The sequence below is a fragment of the Sciurus carolinensis genome, chromosome 8 (genome assembly GCF_902686445.1).
Source record: "Sciurus carolinensis chromosome 8, mSciCar1.2, whole genome shotgun sequence".
Taxonomy (NCBI): domain Eukaryota; kingdom Metazoa; phylum Chordata; class Mammalia; order Rodentia; family Sciuridae; genus Sciurus; species Sciurus carolinensis.
This window is the reverse complement of record NC_062220.1, coordinates 121,323,451-121,344,906: the sequence shown is the minus strand read 5'-3', so window position 1 is coordinate 121,344,906 and position 21,456 is coordinate 121,323,451. Positions and strand designations below refer to the sequence as shown.

Here is a 21,456-nt window from a genome sequence, read left to right as displayed (position 1 = left end):
CCTGTAGGTGGAACACTTACAGACAAGCCAAAGAGCTGGTTGAAGGTGGGAAGGAACACGTGCCGGTCCTCCATCTTGCGGCGAGTGTTCCGGATGGCATGGATGGAGACCAGCCACTGCCGCTGTGGGGTCCAGGCAGTCAATGGCACCTGCTTCTGCCACTGGTCACATACTTCCCAGAGCTGGTTAAAGAAACGTCGTGCCAGGCCTTTGGCATCTAGCACTGATGGACATGATGAAGGAATTGTTAGGGAAGCACAAATCATGACTACTGAGGCTTTACTGGCTCTCTGTTCCCCTTTCCTGTCATCCTCCTTGGTATTTCAGATAGTACCCATCATCAGCCTGCATTACCAGCCAATCACCTAACGGGACATGCTGAAAACACCAATCTAATAAACTATGCATGACAGTCTGTTGTCAGCAATTAGAAATGTCTGGTTTGACGATAAGTATCGAGAAGTGTCCCATCCCATGATGGAGTAATTCCACTCACTGGAACTCAACATAAGGAAACATGGGATATGCAAAAATAATTTAAAGACAAAGTGTGGAATCATTTTATAATTGTCTATTAATTAGAAACGATATATATCTAATGACAGATGAATGATAAGTAAATCCTGTCTGTTTTTGAGACAGGATCTCAAGTTGCTCAAGCTGGCCCTTAACTCATAATCCTTCTGCTTTGGCCTCCTGAGTAGTTGGGATTATAGGCATATGCTACTACAACCAGGCTTCGGCTTATTCTCTTGATGATGACTTAAGTTGCTATTAAAAATGATTTTCAGGACTAAAGCATGCAACCACCATATGACCCAGCAATTGCACTCCTGAGCACTTATCCCAGAAAAATAAACTGTTCACAGAAAAACTTGTACATGAATGTGCATAATAACTTTAATTATAATAGCTCAAATGTCCAACATGTTAATTGTTGCTGGGTGTGGTGTTGCAAGCCTGTAATCCCAGTGACTCGGGAGACTGAGGTAGGAGGATTGCAAGTTTGAGGCTGGCCTCAGCAACTAATGAGGCCCTAAGCAACTTAGCAAGACCCTGTCTCAAAATAAAAAATAAAAGCACTAGAGATGTGCCTCCGTGGTTAAGCACCCCTGGGTTTAATATTCTACCAGGTACCAAAAAATGCCCCCCAAAAACAAAATTAAAACCCCAAACCAACAAATATGTAATTGGTTAAGCAAACTGTGGACCATCCATACCTGGAATACTACTCATTAAGAGAACTACCAATATATCGGAATGAACTACCAATATATGGAACAACCTGAGTTGATTTCCAGGGAAATAAGTCAATCCCCCAAAGCTACACATTGTATAATCCCATTATATACATTCTGTGACAATCTGTATCATTTAATCAGGAATACATGAAAAAACGCTTGGATCCAGCAAAAAAGGGCAGAAATGGCACACAACCAAGATGTAAGAGTGGGTACCTACAGAGGCAGGTTCTATGGGTAATTTTTTTCCCTTATTTACACTTGTTTTAAATATTTGCTCAATTTTTTGTCAAAGTGTTTTCCCCATGTGATGACTTTAAAATACATCCATCAACTCTTTGATACTTAGTAATCTCTGCTTCTGATAAATGGAATAACACAGAGGAGGTCAGGTGTGATTTTTAAGAGGTTTTGTGGTTTCTAGCTTGCAAGCATGACTGAACCATTTTGGAAGTGGATCTTCCAGTGTGGTGGTACTGTATGACCACAACCTCGTGAGAACCTGGGCAAAATCATCTGCCTAAGCTTCTCCCAAATTCCAGGCCCATGGAAACTGTAGGAAGATAAGTATCTGTTGTTTTAAGTCATGAAATTTGGGTGGCAATTTATTAAGAAGCAATTAATAATACAAGTTATAATACTCATTTTAAAAGCAAAAAACAAAACAACAACAAAAAAACACATCTAAGTCTAGCTCCTAAGAAAAGATCAATAAGGCCTAGGTCCCAAGGAGATTTGGGGACTGTGCCTTCAGGGACTCATTTCAGTTTTAGTACACAACCCCCTGCCAGGACTCCTGCCAGTTCAGGTGAATCTGGTAGGTAAAGGTGAGCCAGAGCGGGTCACCTAAGAGAAGAGTTTCAAGGTCAAGAAACTGAAAACAGGCCACACCCAAAGGACCTGGGGAATTGGGAAAAGAAAACTCTCCTAGCCAGAGGAACTGGCTGTGAAAGAAAAGGAAAAGAGGTAAGACAGAGGAGGGCAGAGGAGGAACCATGAGCTGGCAGACCTGCAAGCACTGAGAGACACAGAAGGATAAGTTTGAGGGGAATCATTTAACAAGGTAGGGATGTGGGGGGTGGTTGGCTCCAGTTGGCTGCCACCACATCTAGGACAGGACTCCATTTAAGCATTTGGTAAGAACTGTGGGACTGGCAGGGCAAGGTTAAGTAAGGGGCTATTGGTGCATGAGTTGGAGAACCAACATGGGAGGGCCCACAGGGATGGTAGCTCCATGTGCATTTGGCCCAGCAGCTCTCCTGCTGACCAAGGGAGACTTCCTCCTTCGGCCAGTCCTCACGGTACCACCTCCCCTGACTTCCTCTTTCTCCTCTGTAGACAGTTGTATGCAGAAAACCATTCGGAAAACTGCTGCAGGTTCCTTCTCACTCCTGGAAACTGCTGGTGTTCACCAGGCCTAAAGCACAGGTCTGAGCTGCCTGTTCCTTTCTTGCGTTAGGTAATACTGAGGCTATTTCCACCCACGTGTTGTCTTAAATCTTGTTCAAGCAACGAGCAGTAACAAAAGAGGACAAAAAGCCACAGCAGCAATGCCCAGCCCGCAGGACCTACTCCTCTGGTCAAGGGCTGTAACCCAGTGCCCTCAGAAATTGCTCCAGGAGTTTTAAGAACAATCACTGGGGAGAGTGGGCTGGTAGGCACATAGATGCTTCAGTCACACCTTTGCCCTTCAGTGGTGATTCTCACAATGCCTGCCCTGATGTAATTTTGCAAGAATGGCTGAGAGATGAGAATTTGTTATGTGCCATGACTTTTAAAAGCCTCTAGCCCAGGCCCGTACAACATTGTTCTGGGACAGAAAGGGAAGACCAGGACAGGTTGAATTTCCTTCTGGTTGTGCCCCTTCCCTCATTCCCAGATGCTTTGTGCAGGGCTCTGCCCTGTGAGCCAAGCAGTTCTCCTTCCTACCAGCAGATGACACTATCTCAGGGTAAATCAGCCAGGGTAGGGTGGGGTGAGAGGTGGGGGTACTCCCTCTATGGAGCTGCGCAGTGGCAGCTGCTACCAGCAGGAAGCCTGCTGGCTTTGCAGAGAACAATGGCTGCCTGTCACTGAGGACAGCTGTCTCCCAGGCAGGAATACAAGGCTGTGCTCTGTGCTCTGATGGAAGGTGGGCAGACAGCCAAGGAACAGAGGACTGGAAAGAGGAGGAGGGAAATAGCCTGGCAATCACTGATGCTAGAGGCTTCATGTATTTTTTTTTCTCTTCCCTTTCACCTTGTTCCTTGCTTTTCCTTCCGTGTATGCACTAATGCCAAGTTTAAAATAACACAGACAGGAAATGGCTAAGGAAGAGAAAATGTGCTTCCCACTGCCTGGGAAGCCATGCAGAGATGAAATTCTAGCTGGTAAAAGGATTGTAGAGGCCCCAGGTGGCACCTCCCCAGCAGCCTGCCATCCTTCCTCTCTGTACTTCTCTGGTCCAACAGGAACCAACACTGATGAAATAAAATAAAAAGTAATTACTAGGAAAAAGAAAGTCAGAATAAGAGCTCTCCATTTTTAGTAGATTCTCTATCAAATGGCTCTTAAAACTCCCAATTCTGAGTTCCTCTGGCTGTACCATGCTGTCCCTAGTCAGGACCTACTGATGACTGTCTTAAGGGGCAGGCTTATAGACAAGCCTCCATCACCACCTCCCGAGAAAGCTCAGGGACAGGCAGGAGAAGGTGTTTCCGTCTTGAGGCAAGGGGCCTGTACTCTGGTGTTTTCTACCATCTGGACCATGATGCCTCCCCCAGTGGAGCAATGTTGCTTGAATTGCTCTCGTGACACCCTGCTGACTCTGACCTAATGTCGCTGACAGGGAGAGTAGCAAGTCCGTTTGAATTTGGCCATCAGATTGTAAATTAGCACTTTTCCTCAAGTGTAAAGTGTGACACAAGGGCTGTTCTGAAACTTAAGGGAGATGGGACAAAGAAGGTGCCTGGTATCCACTGAATGCTTTGTCTTGGCTGACTGAGCAGGGCCCTGATGGCCACACTCCCCTGGCTGGGTTTGTGTTGCAGAGTTGTGCTTTCTCTGCACTTGGATCCTGCCACCTTGCCATGAGTGACTGACCCAGTGCTGATCCCTTTGCACCTCTGATCAACAAGTTTCTCACAGTGTCAACCTAAAATCTGTCACCTGCTAAGCAGCTCTGGGGTCACCTGAGAGGAAAGAGAACTCACAGGTCATCGGAGCCTTCTCCTCTTCCTCATCGTCATCTTCTTCCTCCTGTCTGGGCAGTTTCCTAAATTCGGAAAGGTCTGTCTTTAGCAGATGGGAAATTGCCTCATGTGTCAGAGCTGCAGCAAGTGATGGTGGAGCATTCCTTGGGACAAGAAATAAAAGGTGAAGCCAGGGCAGCTCACCAACAGAAGTTCATGACTTGTACTCCCCAACCCAGAAGATCTTCGAGAGGTAGAGATGATGGCTTGCACCCTGTTGTGGGGTCACAATAAGCAGAGTGACCTGTGTCCTTGGGGAGTTGGGATGGGACGTTCACACAACACACATATCATCTACTAGAACCTGTGTGAGCCAAATGCAGTGCTGAGGCTGGTGAGGAAAAGGTGTTCCTGAGATGTATGGCCTCAGTGGTGGGGAAAACTGCCTGACATTTAAGCAGATGATGGCTCCTGGTCTGTGTACTACAGGAGGGGAGAGGGAGTGACCAATGCCAGTTGGGGATGCCAGGGGTTAGGGCATGTTATGAGCTGAATTTTGTCCCCCTTTCCATTCATATGTTGAAGTCCTAACCCTCAGCACCTCAGAATGGGACCTTATTTGAAAATAGGACCTTATTTACAGATAGAATTTGTGAAGATGAGGTCATACAGGAGTAGGAAGGGCTCCTACTTCAATATGGTTGATGTCTGTGAAAAAGAGGAAATTTGAACATAGACATGCATACATGGAGAAAGCTGTGTAAACCAGAGATGTGGAAAATGAACCTATAAGTTAAGGAATGCCAAGGATTATTTGCAAACCACCAGAAGGAACCAGCCCTCCTGCTACCTTCATCTCAGACTCCTGGCCTCCAGAATTATAAGACAGTTAATGTCTATTGTTTAGACCACTTTTTGTGGTGCCTTATTACAAGCAGCCCAGAAAGCTGATTGAGGGATTGTAGGACCTTGATGCCACATTTGAAAGATGAGTCTGATGGAAGCAGTGGTTATGTACAGCTCATAGGGTCTCTGGACAGATGGGGGAGGAACAATTCTGAGAAGCAAGTCTTGGTTGACTGCCTTGAAGGTCACAGAACACAGCTGAAGAGTCAAGTAGGTGTAAGTGGGATGGAAAGGGAAGTTATGGTAGAATGGAAAAGGAAGTCACTGCAGGCTGAAGGCAAGTAGAAAGGAGGAAATACCAACCTCGAGTCAGGGGCCTTTAATAGGAGTCAGTGCAGAAGGGGAATGAATGGCAAATCAAGGGAAGAGTTTTGGGGAGGGAGACTAAAGCCAGTTGTGGCAAAGGAAGAGGGCAGAGGGGAGGATGGCTTAAGACTCTGCATTATGTGCATCTTTCCATGTCTGCCAGGCTCCTCTAGGTGGGCTCTGTATCTTGGGGACACTGTTGAAACTCCATATCTATTGAAGCCCTCCCTGACTTTTTGGGCAGAAGGAGTTACTCCTGGTGCCCCTACAGCCTCTAGGATACATTTTTAACTCCTATAATTTGCCTTAACACCTAGTGGGAATCCTGGAAGCTGGATGATGTACACTTTGCTCTCATCAGTGTGAATGTCCCTAAGGGTCAGGGGAGCATGTCTGGGTCAGTGGGTGATTCTTTGCTGTGCTAACACTCAGCTTTCTTTCCTTTTTTTTGGTGGGGGTTGGGAGATTAACTAGGGAATGAACCCAGGGCCTTGTACACGCTAGGCGAGTGCTTTACCACTGAGTTACAAATCTAGCCCTTTTTAGTTTATTTTTTAGTGGTACTAGGGAGTAAACCCAGAGGCATTCCATCACTGAGCTACTTTCTCAGCCTTTTAAAAAATTTTATATTTTGAGACAGAGTCCTGCTAAGTTGCTGAGGCTGGCCTTGACCTTGTGATTCTTTATCTCCCAAGTAGTTGGAATTGTAAACACATACCACCATGTCTGTCTGTTACTCCAGTTTTAGCCAGAGAACAAGGACCTTCTAATATCCTGACTGTTGGGTCACATCCTGTGGGGGTGGGGTGCATTCACTGATGGTCTCTGGAATTTAGTGGGATGAATTCCTGATTTAAAAAAAAAAAAAAATGACAGCATGAATCAGGGCAAAGCCTCTGCAACTACCTTTGATAAACAACCAGCTAGGCTGGGGGTATAGCTCAGTGGTAAAGCACTTGCCTAGCATGTATGAGGCCTGGATTTGATCCTCAACACCTAAAAAAATGAAAAACGACAAGGAAAAAAAAAAGTCAAGACATGAGAAATGAGTTCCTCCATCATTAGGGAATTTCCTGCCAACTGCTGGGTCTTCCCTTTTCACAGCAGGGAGAAGGGCACAGGTTCTCCTTGGTCCTGGTGAGGTCATGCTTTGGCTTCCTGCCTGCCCACTGCTATCACTGCTGGAAGCAGGAATGCAGCTTCCGACTATGGGGACCCAGACAATGCCTGGCCACTGGCCACTGGCATCCCCTTCCCGGATACCACTCCCATCTCATCCAAGGGTCCCACCCATGGATATGCCCTGGAGGCCCTTAGTCCTGAAGTCTGTTACAACATGAAAGTCAATTCTGATTCTGGTCCCTGTGGGGTGGGATTTCTAACCTAGTTTTGGGGAAGCTTCAGAGAATGGACCTAGGTACTAGGAAACTAGTCCCCTGACCTCGGGAAGTTACAAGGAATTTCCAGTCTAGCAGCAGAGATCTGCTTCTAAATTACAGTATAAGGTATGTGCTGCTTGGGGACCTAAATATGTGACAATGAAACTGCTACCATTAAGAAGGGAAGATAGGACATAAAATTAGCACATCCAAGAGCTCAGATATCTGTGACTTCTGGATGGTCTCAGAAAGGATGTCATTTAAAATCTGAAAAAGATTCTGTGAACTAATATATTTGAAGCTTTCTATGCCCAAGAGCCTAAACTTGGGCTGTGTGTATGGGAGGGAGAGCACAAAGGAGGTTCATGAGGCATGAGTGACCATATGTAAGCACATTTGTATGTGTCTGTGGACAGCTGGACACAATGTAGACTACATGTGAGATTCGGACCCCACGTGATTAATACACCTAAGAACATTCACGTCTGTATATGAGAAAATACTTGAGAAGAACAAAGAATAACGAATTCATGAAGGTAGATGGAAAATATAAGATTTTACAATATTACATTTTATGTTATGCTTTAAGGTATATTAAGGTGAATATATGGTGTGGGAGGGTTCTGAGGAGGGCCCCAGGGTGCTGTGTACCACTCTCTCTGCTTTAGACCTGATGGGCCTTTGGTTCCTTACCCCATTACTAGCCGTTAACATCTACCTCAAACAAGTCCTGGTCCTTCCTCATCATTCTAAAACCCTCTGGCCCAAGGTTCTGTACCCCAACTCAGTCCTTCCCTGGCCACCTGCTGCCTGCTGGTTGCTGCCAATGCCTATCTCACTGCTGAAAGCAAAATCAGTTCCCTCCATCTGGATTCCCTCTGCTCCACAAGTCCCTCCTCTGTACTCTGTTACTCTCACCTGGGAATCATAGGCTCACACCTTTCAGACTCTGCTGCTATGGTCTGGTCCTCTCCTGCACCTGTGCCCCAGCTTGAAGACCCTGTGAACCCTGGGCTCCCACCTGATCACCAGCTCCGTCTACGTGGCAGTAGGCACCATGCTGAGTCCAGTCCTCCTGGGTCTGGCTTCTTCCCTGCTATCCCTGAGCCTCCTAAGGCAGCAAAGATTCCTTGTCATCTCCACAGAAGACCCAGTGGCTGCTGTCCCCAGAACTCCCTTTGCTTCCTTGCTTCCGAGTGTTGCTGTTGTGCTTCTACCTCTCCTCTTGAGGAGAAAGAACTCAGGGGCACTTCCCTCACCTCCAACATCCAGTCCCATCCCTGGGGGCTCATTTGCTTTATGCCACCTGTCTCTAAAATATTTCCCCTAAACCAGCCAACCACAGTCTTTGCACATGCTTTACCCCTTGTGGAACATGGTCATGAAGAATTGCCTCCTGAGCTGCAGGGCTGTGGATCTGCAGGGTGGATGTGGCCCTGGAGCACATACATAACCCACATGCTCAGCAACACCTACTACCATGCTGCACAGGGTTGGCGTGAGTCATCCACTCTGCTGGAATCCTAGCAAACGGGCTAGGATGGGCTAGGGTGGGCAGAGATGAATATACAGCAAGGGGGCAAAGGTCTAAAAATATTAAATTAAAAAATTCTGGAAATAAACAACTCATACCTTTCAAATTGTGCACTGTTCTGAGTAGTATGATGGATTCTTGCCCCATCCTGCCCTATCCCTCCTGGAATGCAAATCATGCCTTTGTTCAGTATACCTGTGCAGTATATACTACCTGTCTGTTAGTTACTTGGTACCTATACTGGTTATGAGATTGACTGTCTTGGTTTTGCGTACCCATGTTCAATAATCCTTATTTTTCTTAACAATGGCCCCAAAGCACAAGAGTAGTGATGGTGGCAATTTTGCTACACCATGGAGAAACTATGAAGTGCTTTCTTTAAGTGAAAAGGCAAAAGTTCCTAACTTAATAAGAAAAAAAAAATCATATGCTAAGGTTGGTTAGAGATATATAAGAATGAATCTTCCATCTGTGAAACTGTGAGAGGTAAAAGAAATTCATGCTAGTTTTGTTCTTGTACCTCAAATTGCAAGTTATAGACACAGTGTGTGATAAATACTTAGTTAAGAGGAGATAGCATTAAATCACAGGATTCAGTACTATCTGTGGTTTCAGGCATTCACTGAGGGTCTTAGAATATATCCCCTGTAGATAAGTGGGGAATACCATACACTGCTGTCATGGGGCTTAGGTAGGGTTAAGGTTAGCATGTGGCAGACATGCTGTGCCCCTGCTCATTGTCCTGACCAGTCTCCTGAGGTCACACAGGCCTACCTGCTGCTCAGGAAGCCCATGGCCAGCTCAGCCAGCTCAGCCTCCACCTCTTCCTGGCTGAGTGTTGTCCCTGGGGCCTTCCATGGCAGAGGACTCTCTGGGCTCAGTGGGGCTGGGAAGTCTTGGAGAAGCGCATCCAGGAAGCCCGGAATCTCTGCACCACAGGCCATCTGGCTGTTGTTCTGTGGGGCTCCAGAGGCCATGCCCAGAGCATCCCGGGGCGGGTGTTTATAGCTAGGCACTGAGAGAGATGGTCTCCAGTCAGTCTTCACTCTGGGGAGAGATGTCAGAGTCAGTAAAATCACAGGGCAACAGGTGCCCTACAATGAAGAGTGCAAGTGTCCTGCCTTGTCTCCTCCACTTGTGAGCAATGTGCAGCAGGCATCTTATCAAGCCCTGTGCCTCACAGTTCAGGGAACATAAGTAAATGGAGCGACAAACCCAGCTGGCATTCTGACATGGGTGGGGGACATGTGGGTGCCCAGAGAAGTGGACTCAGGAGATGATGCTAGCAGAAGTTGCATGGACATCTTAAAGAAGTGACAGAAAGAAGATGTGTTCTCAGCAGGGTGTGCCTGGCATGGCCAGAGGTAGGCAAAAGAGGAATGCCAAGGCCAGGCCATCCAGGCAGGTAAATGGGTTTAACCTGATCCTGGGACCCCAGCAGCTGGAGGGTTCTGAGGTGAGGAAGTGAGATCATCAGGTTCCTGTGCTTGAAGTGGTGATCTGTTGGGGCTACAGAGATGGACTGGGGGAGGGAAGAGTCAATATGCAGGAGCAGTCAATCCAGTGCTATTTGGGAAATGGACCATAGTGGGAGCAGGAAGGAGCTGCTCTTGAGGTTCTTGGGGTTGTCTGAGGGGTGGGCAGGAAAGAAGCAGAGGGTTAATAACTCAGGACAGATGAGGGCACTTTGGGAGGTGGTCAAGTCTATTCAATCTAATAGGCTCAGGCCTCCTAATCCCTGGCTAGGAGAGTATATAGTCCAAGGCTGCTGATCCCACTAGACATACAGGTTCCAGCATCTTCCTCCCATGCTTCCAAGCCCCACTGTCGCCCCTGTTAGCCCAGGAGCCATTCACATTTGAGAACACAGAGGCTTAGAGGCAGCCCCTTGACCATGGTCTCAAGACAGGGGATGGAGATGAGGAGAAATTCCAGAGCCCGAGTTTGTTACCACCCTACACTGCTCCTTTCACATCCAAGAGACACAGTAGTGCCTAAGGGCATCGCATGTCCAGGGATGCCTGGCTTCTTCCCCAAGGTGGGCCTCCAGCTTCCCTCCTGGTTCAGATCTACCTAGTCATGGTCATGACTGGTCAGCCCTCTCCACATTTACATCCTGACTTTGCAGATTGGTTCTGTCCTGTAGTATGTTGCCCTGTCAGACATTTGAGGGTCAATCTGGACTCCAGTTTCTCACTTACAGTCCTTCAGACCCAAATAGCAGTGGGTCTATCCTATATTTTTTTTGTAGTACTGGGGATTGAACCTAGGGCCTCAAGCATGCTAGGCAAGTGTTCTACTACTGAGTCATACTCCCAGTCCAGTCCATCTCCCTTCTATGACTTTGTATAATTTCTGTCCCATAGTCCCCATTTGTTCTCCCTGGTGCTGCAGCCAGGCCTCTGTGGGCCCCACTTCCCACCATGCACACTAACTACCCTGCCACCATCTATTCAGCAAAGAATAGATGCCCCTTCTTGGCATGCATATTCTAGGTCTGGCACTGCTGCCTACTCCCTCCAGCCCTACCACTTAACATCCATTTAACATCCAGACTCATAAAATTTCTTTAGGAAAGAGTTCCATGCATTTATCACTAGGGGAAACACATGGGATCCTTTAAGGTGATAAATTATGTGAGATTCCTAAGTTTTAAGCAGGAAAATCTGGGGACAGTTTCACAGTCCATCCCCTTCCTGAGGCCTTCTAGATTCTAACCAATGAATGGAACAAGCAGAACCACAGATGAGAATCTTTTCAGAATCAATCTAAAAATATCCACAGACTGTGTGCCTCCAAACTTTGCAAAAGGGGAGCTGAGAGCAGGTGTCTGAAGTTGAAGGATAAAGAGAGTTAGAAACAAGAAGAGATGAAGGGAGTTAATGGCTCAAAGAACATTGCCTAAGAAAGGGTTATACTTAATTATGATTATTAGAAAAAATCTGGAAGCATAAGGATTAAAAAACTCAAAAAGATGGGTGGGTGGATTGTGGGAGAAGGTTCCAACACCAGGTTAAATGTCTGTTCAATGCAGGATTTGGAACACAAAGGGTGAAGTGAGGTAAATTAAAATAACATAAAACTGAGACAGGTGCAGTGGCACACAACTGTAATCTCAGCTACTTAGGAGGCTGAGGCAGGAGGATTGCTAGTTGGAAGCCATCCTAGGCAACTTAGTAAGACCCTGCCTCAAAAAACAAAACAAAACATAACCAACCAACCAAACAAACAAACAAAAAAAACCCCCCAAAACAGGCTGGGGATGTAACTCAGTAGTAGAGTGTTTACCCAGCATGCTTGAGATTCTGTCTTCACTGTAGTACTGCAACAAACAAAAAACACAACCAGAAAAAAAAAAAAATCAAAAAACACACTTCACAGAAGATATACAAGCAATCAACAAACATATGAAAAAATGTTCAACATCTCTAGTAATAAGAGAAATGCAAATCAAAACCACCCTAAGATTCCATCTCACCCCAAATAGAATGGCGATTATCAAGAATACAAGCAACAACAGGTGTTGGCGAGGATGTGGGGAGAAAGGTACACTCTTACATTGCTGGTGGGGCTGCAAATTAGTGCAGCCACTCTGGAAAGCAGTGTGGAGATTCCTTAGAAAACTTGGAATGGAACCACCATTTGACCCAGCTATCCCACTCCTTGGCCTATACCCAAAGGACTTAAAATCAGCATATTACAGAGATACAGCCACATCAATGTTCATAGCTGCTCAGTTCACAATAGCCAGATTGTGGAACCAACCTAGATGTCCTTCAATTGATGAATGGATAAAGAAAATGTGGTATATATATACAATGGAATATTACTCAGCCATAAAGAATGATAAAATTATGGCATTTGCAGGCAAATGGATGAAACTGGAGAATATCATGCTAAGTGAGATAAGCGAATCTCAAAAAACCAAAGGAAGAATGATATCGCTAATAAGTGGATGATGACACATAATGGGGGGTGGGAAGGGTTAGTGTTGGGGTTGGAGTTGGGTTTAGGGAGGGGGGCAGGAATGGAGGAAGGAAGGACTGTATAGATGGAGGGGAGGGGTGGGAGGGGTGGGGGGGAAGGGAAAAATGGCAGAATGAATCAAACAACATTGCCCTATGTAAATTTATGATTACACAAATGGTATGCCTTTACGCCATGTACAGACAGAGAAACAACATGTATCCCATTTGTTTACAATAAAAAAAAATCAAAAAACAAAACAAAAAACAAAAAACCCCCAACCACAATACAACAAAAAAATCCATAAATCCCCTCTCTTCTTTTAGAGATATGAATTGAAAGTTAATTTGTTTTGAATAGACACAAAGAATATAGAAATAGGGGCACATTGAAGGTTATGAGGTTAGACTTAAATTCACTGTCAACCTTCACATTTACTCACAGGTAAATAAAATGTAGTCCAGGTTATGAAAGGCAAGCAGGTAAAAAGAAAAAAGAATGTAAAGCAAAGAAGGAAAAATCAGGATGGGAATAGGATATTTTCATTCTAACCACAAAGGTAAGACTGTGAAATGGAGAACTGAGTGCAGGCTGGGAGCTCTGGGGGTTGGGGGGTGATGGTGGTGAAGAGGAGGGTGGTATTAGGAGGGTCTGAAGGGTCTGCCAATTGGGCCCAGTAGAGCTGCAGAAAAGCCCAGAAAGAGAAGATGGTATGAATTTCACAGCAAGCTCAGCACCCTTGAGCAAAAGAGGCCAAGTCCCCCTCTTCTGCCTGTGAACTGCTCTGGCCTCCTGGGAGAGAAGTGTACATAATGCAGAGCTGCCCCCAAGCAACTGCCAGTATTTGTTATCGGCCTGGCTCCCTTGCAATCCTGAGTGATCTAGGGGCACTGAAATCTCCAGCTATGTTAAATGTGCTCTTGTAAATTTATGATTACCATCAAAATGAAAGGACAGCATGCTCAGACCCCAGAAACTCAGGGGGCCTCCATTGGAGAAATCCTATCCCACAGCATAAAGCCCACCTTCAAGAACAGAATTCAAGAACTCTACGTTCCATCCCATATGCAGGTGATATGTCTGCTGGACATTCTGGAATGCAGGTGCCTTTCTAGCCTCCAGGCCTTAAGATGCTTCCCTTACCTGTTGCCCCTCCCCGCTGCCTGCCTGTCTTCCTGGAGGCTAGAGACCCCTCCTCTCTGCACTGCAACACTACAGATCCCAACTCCACCAAGTTCCATCATGTTCCTGGCCACCTGCCTGCTCTCTGTGCCCAAGTGCCCACTGCCCTGAGCACAGGACCCACCATGGGTCTCAACGGCCATCTGTACCAAGCATGTGAGTGGGGCTTGGGAAAAGGGGCAGCAGAGTATGACAGGATGATGCTCATGTGTAAAGCTCTGCCTGCATGTGCACAGGATGGGCTGGCTTACTCTCAGGGCCTGCACCAATGGCCTACTTTTTCTAGAAAGATAGAGTGCTCAAAGCTGTCCTGCTTGCTGGGGACTACCCAGATTTGTTTCTGCATTGCTGGGCTTGGACCAAGCCACAGTTTGCCTTCACTGGGCCCAGCTGGGATAAAGGACAAGAATTTCCTTCCTTGTCTTTCCTTTTTCCAATAAGTCCCCAAATCTGATGCATGCCATCTGGTTACATTAACTACATCCCTGCCTTTGAAGTCCACAACCTAGAGAGAAGGTACAAACAGTGATGGGAGAGAGAAATTCCTAACCCAAAGGGAACTACAGGCAGCCCTGAAAGTCACCAAACAGGCAGGGGACAGTGCCAGGGCTCCGAGCTCCTGGAGGAGACAGTCTCAGGAGAAGGGTGGTAGCCAGCTGGCAGGCAGCAGCAGGATAACAGATGTGGGGAGAAGGTGGGACTGGGGATAGGCCCAAGAGGTGTTGGGCCTGGTGTATAATTATCCTGATTTCACCGGTGTCTCCACAATTCACAAATTGCAAATAGTGAAGGGTTCACAGTGAAAGGGAATGTGTAAGACTCCGTGTAAGTCACCAAGGGCCTGGGGTGGACATGAGAGGGACACTGAGCTCCTAAACCCCCAGTGCCATCTGCCTTAATCTCTCTGGCCAGACATAACCCCTCAGCTGGTTTCTTCTGGCTCCAAAACAACATCGCTGTACTTCTCATCAGGTGGCAGCCATGCTGAGGGGCATGTCCCTCCTGAGTGTTCTTTGTGTATTACCTCTTCTAAACTCTTCACAACTTTGCTATGATTCTTTCTGCTTTACAGGGGTGAACACAAGATCTGTGATGTGCCCATACTCCCTGGGTGAGGTTCATGCTGGAGAACCTGGTCCCTAACTGTGATTAAAATGCTAGGAAATTGTTCTGACTCCTGGTCCTGGTCCACTCCTCATTGGTCACCAACCCTGGAATTAAGTTCTCTGTGGCTCCTCCTTTCATTTGTGTCCACTGCCCTTAGGCAGCCCCCTACCTCCTTGCCCTAAACCAGTACCAGTTTCTTTGCTCCTTTGTGTTGGCTTGTCCCCAGTCTGCCAGGATCTCTCTGACCCTACAAAACTCTGCTGACATCTTCCCCACTCAGAGGTCCAGCATGCTATCTTCCATGGTTTTACAGCCCTTTGCTGGCATCTGACTTGTAAAAAGTATTTTAATTTTAAATTTGAAATTTTCCTCTAGCTTGTTAGTTTTGACTCATAAGCTCAATTAATGTATATTTGTACAACTGCATTTTTTTTCTAGGTTGTACAAAATACTGTTGAGTCTTGCTTAATTTCTGAACCCAGGAAACAGAAAAAATAGCAACCCTTGGAAAAGGAAACAGCATCACTATTGTTATGACAGTATTATATGCATTCGTATTCTTCTCTGCCAATGGAGAATCTTACTTCTTCATTCATAAATAACCATTGGAAAGAGTTTGGTGTAAATCCTTCCAGATCTTTTCCTACATATATACTGTGATAAAATAAACACATAAAATATAAAATGCATCATTCATCACTGTAACATTCTCTGGTGCTGGGGACTGAATCCAGGGTTTTGAGTATAGCTCTCCTGCTGAGCTACACTGCCAGCTCCTACTTTAACTATTTCTGATGTAGACTTTTGTGGCATTAAGCACATTCATGTTATTATGTAACCACTAATTTTCTTTTAAATTTGATTTTCTTGATGGTTAAATGCTCTATGGTCAGGGAGCCCACCTGGTCCTTTCTACTCAGCAGGTGACTTGGTGGCAGAGGGAAGAGTGAGCAGTCATTCCGGCCTGAGATATGCAGCCTGAGGCGTGGTACCTTTAAAGAGGAAACTAAAACACTTCCAGCACAGTGGGCAGCAGAGACGAGTCTTAAAGACAGGGGTGGTTTCAGGTGACATCTCAAAGGAATTCTACAAATGAACTTGTGTGGAACTTTAAAAGTGGCATTTAGTGGTATTTAAAGTGGGACTCATTTTGTTTACCTCTTATAACTATGCTGACAAGTATATACTGTCAGGTCATGTCGAGATGAAGAAACAGGCTCTGGGAGAGTAAGCACCCATCTAAGGTCACACAGGTGGGAAATTGCAAAGCAGGACTCAATCTGGGCCTTCTGATGCCTGGTGACTTTGCCACTTCTACTTCAATGGGTTACAGGAGGAAAAGAGTAAAATTTGACAATAGGATGGATATGAACACAAAAGCCAGAAATGAGCTAAAGATGGCCTGAGGGTCAGGCAGTCTCACATTTTATCCCCCATGGTGGGAGCACAGCTAAGCCCACAGAACGTGCCTCAGGGAATGCCATGAGGATGGAGATGCAGCCCGCCCGCGCGGGCACGCGCGCGCGCGCGCGCACACACACACACACACACACCACTTATACATATACATATACATACATATCACTCAGGATTGTAGGGCAGAAGGTTTTGGTGGAGTCCACTATCATCCACTGGGCCTCATTATTCGTTAGGTCCTGTGCAAAAATCCCTACAGTCAGATGCCATTTCTCCCCATTGCACAGAAAGGTTACGGGGCTTGCTTTAGATCATCCAGCTGCAGCGGTGGAGCTCAAAGCCTGAAGTTCTATCTTACACAATCAGGCTAAAGCAGCTGCAGCTCAAGCAATGCATCAACTGAAGCACTCACCTTAGATACACTTGGGAAGCCAGGCCGTGGGGGCATTCAGGCAGAGATGTGGTCTGAGCTGGTGGGGAAGGGGCAGGGCAGTGGGCCTGGCCCTGAAGTTCCTGAGGGTGGGCTGGGTTGGGGAGGGCTGGATCCTCAAAAATGGGGGCGTGCCTTATTTCCCTCCATTCTACCTCACAGCCTTGGGTCCCCACTTGGCCCTTCACTTGGCCACACCCCCGCCGGCCCAACGGATCCCTAATTCCAAGCCTTTGGTTCCCCAGTCCCCTGATTCCTCGCCACGGGTTCCTCAGGTCCCCAGCTTCTCCCTCCACTCACTCCCCCATTTCACTCCTATACCTCTTGGGTCCCTCCATCCGAGTCTCATCTTGGCTTTCTTGCCTCCTCCGCCCCCCTACTCCTCTCCTCCCATTCCTCAGCTCCATTTCAGCCTTCTGCACCCTGGGCCCCCACCTGACCCTCACCCCAGCCCCGTCGGGTTCCAAATTCCACCCTCGGGCTTTCCCATTCCCAGGTCCCCGCCAGCCTCACCTGCCACCCCGAGGCTCCGCACCTAGGGCCCAGCGCCCCGCGAGCTGCTTTGGGCCGGCCCCACCCACTTCCCGTCCCGGGCCGCCGCGGGCTCCGCGCAGGCGCAATCGGGCCTATGGGCGGGCAGGGTCAGGCCTCTGCTGCCCCCTGGCGGTATCGCGCCCAATGACTGAGACTTTTTCACTCCAAGAGGGCACCTGAGCCACACTCACTGAGCGGAGCTGCTATGCTTCTTCAACCTTGTAGGAGCGGTGCGGAAAAGCAGTCCTTACTTTACAGCGTCCTGAAGTTAAGCCATTTATGTGGTCAATAAGTGGTATGTGGCAGAGCAGGGATGCAAACTCAGACTGCCCAGGACTGACCCAACCATTGGGGCAGAAGCATAGCGCCTATAGTCCACCATACTTTTAGAGGCCATATTAGTTTCCACAAAACTAGAGGCTTTAAAACAACACAGATTTATTATCTTACAGTTCTGGTAGTCAGAAGTCCCCTTGGTCTCAAATGGGTTGATATCCAGATGTTAACAGGGTATATTCATTTCTGGGGGCTCCAGGGGAGAATCACTTCCATTGCTTTTTCCAACTTCTAAGACTACCCACATTCCTTGGCTTGGGGTCCTTTCCTCCATCTTTAAGGCCAACAAGGACCACTCAAGCCCTTATCTTGCTGCCATCGCTCTGATGATTTCCTCTGCTACTTCTAAAGACCCTCGTGATGACATTAAGCCCACCCAGATAATCCAGGATAATCTCCCCATTTCAATACTGGGGACAGAATCCAGGGGTACTTTACCACTGAGTTACACCCCAACCCCTTTAAATTTTTTAAAATTTTGGTACAGGGCCTTGCTAAGTTGCCGAGGATGGACTGAACTTGTGATCCTTCTGCTTCAGTCTCACCAGATGCTGAGATTATAGGTATGTGCCACCATGCCCAGTAATCTCCCTGTTTTAAAGAGTTGATTAGCAGCCTTAATTCCATTTGCAACCTCAATTCTCCTTTGCCATGTAACTTCACATTGGCATTGGTTTGGGGGATTTGGATATACACTTTTAGGGGGTCATTTTCCTGCCACCATGGAGCTCAGGCTCAGGTGACAAAAAAATATTTTCTTTGAAAGCTGGAAGAAATAAAATTTAAGGTCAAGTAAAATATTAATTTATAATATTAATATATTTTTCTTCAGGCCAATGCAAATGTAGAGTGTAATTAGATTTGGGGGCTGGAGTTGTGGCTCAGTAGTAGAGTGCTTGCCTGGCACGGGTGGGGTACTGGGTTTGATCCTCAGCACACATAAATAAATAAAGGTGTTGTGTCCATCTACAACTAAAAATTAAAAAATTAAAAAATTTTTTAGTTGTTGATGGACCTTTTATTTATTTATATGTGGTGCTGAGAATCAAATCCAGTGCCTCACACATGCTAGGCAAGTGCTCTACCACTTAGTTATAACCTCAGCCCCTGTAATTAGTATTAGATATGGAAAATAAAAAAAAAAAACCCAATACAGTAAGGCCTGAGAAAAAGGAGTGAAAAAGAAAGCCATACATTGATAGTTTTCTCAGTGCATTCCTTCCCAAAGATAGAACAGTCCCTAAAAAGAAAGCCAAAGCATTGATTCTTCCCCAAATAAATCCTTTCCCAGTGACAGTACAGTGGAACTCTGAAGGGAGATAAACACTGAATGCTGACCCAAGACCCTCTATTCTTCTCCAAGTAAAAATATTGCCCAGTAAAAACAAATTTTTAAATTCTTACAAACCTGTTTCCTGGGTACCCAAACTGATATGTTCACTAGACCACCCCTAAAATATAAACCCAGTCCCTTTCTTTGTTCAGTGACTCATTTTCCACCAGGAAAGTGGGTCCACTGGTGCCATTTCATCCCTGCATCCCATTCCTGAATAAACTGTTGAGATGATTCATGATGTTTGCATCCTGCCTGGTCTTTTTGTGCTAACAATTAGAGTTTTTGTTTTAATTTTTTTATGGAGAACAGGCCCTCAGAAGTCCCACTGTGACCCCGTCCACCTGATGTTCAGGTCCACACAGTGGCCTGAGTCCTTCTCAGGAATTAAAGTCTCTATGATACTTGAGGGTTTCAGTAAGTCAGGAATCTGGAGAACTAGCAGTTGATCTGAAAGGAAATCTTTTGGAGTGGGGGTGGGTCTGCCAGGCAGCGGGTGGGGTTATGACTTACCTCACTCTCCTACTCACCCCTTCTTAGATTCCTGTAGCAGCTACTTCATCTTTTTTTTGCGAGGGTGGGTACCAGAGATTGAACCCAGGGGTGCTTAACCACTGAGTCACACCCCCAGTCCATTTTATATTTTATTTGGGGACAGGGTCTTGCTAAGTTGCCTGAAGCCTAGCTAAGTTGCTGAGGCTGGCTTTAAACTTGTGATCTTCCTGCCTCAGTTTCCCAAGCCACTGGGATTATAGGCATGCACCACCATGCCCAGCCTGAGCTACTTCTTATAACCTGTGACTTAAGGCATATCTCTTAGCTCATCTGATTCCGTTTCCTTGCCAGAAAAATGGGGACAACAGCAACCAACCTATTATAGGGTTGTTCTGAGACCCTAGGCCAGTGTTGATCAGTGTGCCAGGTTACCTATTAATCAGAATAGCTGTGGTGCAAAGTTTGAGAATCCCAGACAAAGTGGTGTGTGTGACAGGCCCTCCTCATTGTAAAGTGTGGTGCCTATGAAAGCTGATATACCTGTGGGCTTCTTCAGCAGGGGCCATATTGGACTCTTGGGCACTGATTCCATTTGAGGTTGGCAGATAAGAGAGGATGGCAAAGTTAAGACACCAGGAACTTGCTCCATTAGGCTGGAGGCCAAGGACATGCTTGTGAGATTACTTGTGCCCTGTGGCTTCTGTCAACACCCCACTGTCTGCATTCCATCACGCCTCAGCTCCTGGCTCTTGGCTTTCACCCTTGTGAAAGGAATCTCTCAATATCACCCATCCCGACTGGATACCAAGGTCATGCTTTTCTGCTTTTTGAGTAAGGCTATGCCCCTGGCTAGGTAAGTTAAGAGAGATGGGCTCCCAGAATGCTCAGCCCTGGGTCTTCCTCCCATCTCTACCTCCTCTGACTAAACTCTCTCCTAGTCCCCAAGTTTCCCCTATGTTGAGTGCCTGCTCTGAATACTTTGCTCCTGCCACATGAGGATTTTAGCCATCTGCAGGTGGATACAAACACCTCCCTTCATGTCTTCACACCACACATAAGGCAAGACTCATTTTAGAGACAGGATTACATCACCTACAGGCTCTCAAATAATGGGTGGCACACATAAGCTCAGGAAAGCCTTCATTCCTGACTTTACAGGCTACTTGCAATGGGGTGTTCACCTGGCAGTGTTGCCTTTTAAAGGTGGCCTTTGGATCTCCCTGAGCTACTGGTTTCTTCATGGGGAATGAAACAAGAGTGGTTTTGTAGCTGCAGGTCAGTCTGTCCCATATACTTGGCAGGGTGCTATGCTTAATGAAATGCACATGCATAAGGCACTTAGTGCCAATGTGAACCATGATCTCAAGGGGACAAAGATGGGGTCTGTAAAGGGCAATAGTCTTTGTCTAGACAAGTCAGCTGGACGGACAACCAGGCCCTGCCACTCTAGGCCAGGTGTAAAGATAGAGAAGCCTGGTCTGCAGGCTCTTTCAAAGCAGGTTGCCCTGCAGCTGCTGACCTCTGTGGTGATCCCACAGAACAGGGCTATTTAGAAGACAATTCTGGCCTAAAACAGGCCTCATTCCTTCCTTGTCTTCACTGTTCCTAGGGGCCAGGTTAGCAGTGATAGTGGGGTTGGATGGCACCATATGGTATAAGATGAAGGAATCAGGAATGAAGAATCCAGCTTCAAAAGCCAAGAGATCTCCTTAAGGGAGATTCATGCAGGGACGATTGCAGAGAAAAAAAATAAAGGGACACTTCATCAGGCCTGTTTGTGACTGAAATGTTAGTTGCAGAATTGTGGTAAGGATGGCAAGGGAGGTCTGGGTTTTAGGATATAAGATAGTTTCCTCTCTAATGCCCAAGCTATTCTTATGACAAGGCTGTCTCCCTGGAAGGGTCCTGAAGCTTCAGGGGGCTAGGTTGCCATCCTGTAGAGAAAAGGTCCTGGATCATGTGACTGGGCCATGTGGGTGGAAAAGCAATCAAAGGCCTGAGTCAGGGACCCTGCCCACAGAGAGATGTGGTCTTTTCAGGGCTTTGGAATCTGACTGGAGTAGATGGGGACAGGGCAGAGGCTCTGAGTGTAGATGCACCATCCCCACAATTGCTGCACAA

The 21,456-nt window shown here is 46.6% G+C and overlaps 1 protein-coding gene across 4 annotated transcripts in view; it reads right to left on the bottom strand.

Annotated features, from left to right (window-relative positions):
* Ppm1f (protein phosphatase, Mg2+/Mn2+ dependent 1F) overlaps nt 1-17,223 on the bottom strand; it is a 32,288-nt gene extending 15,065 nt beyond the window's left edge. Inside the window, exons 1-5 of one of the 4 annotated variants that reach the window (XM_047561873.1) lie at nt 17,151-17,216; nt 16,370-16,446; nt 9,311-9,583; nt 4,433-4,575; nt 21-223 (exon numbers count right to left, since the gene is read on the bottom strand). In XM_047561873.1, the coding sequence (XP_047417829.1) occupies nt 21-223; nt 4,433-4,575; nt 9,311-9,583; nt 16,370-16,419 (669 nt within the window). In that variant the 5' untranslated portion in view covers nt 16,420-16,446; nt 17,151-17,216. Of the gene's footprint in view, nt 1-20; nt 224-4,432; nt 4,576-9,310; nt 9,584-16,369; nt 16,447-17,150 lie in introns of all 4 variants that reach the window. The other 3 variants (XM_047561871.1, XM_047561870.1, XM_047561872.1) reach the window with 3 other exon arrangements.
* Between the last annotated feature and the right edge of the window lie 4,233 nt (nt 17,224-21,456).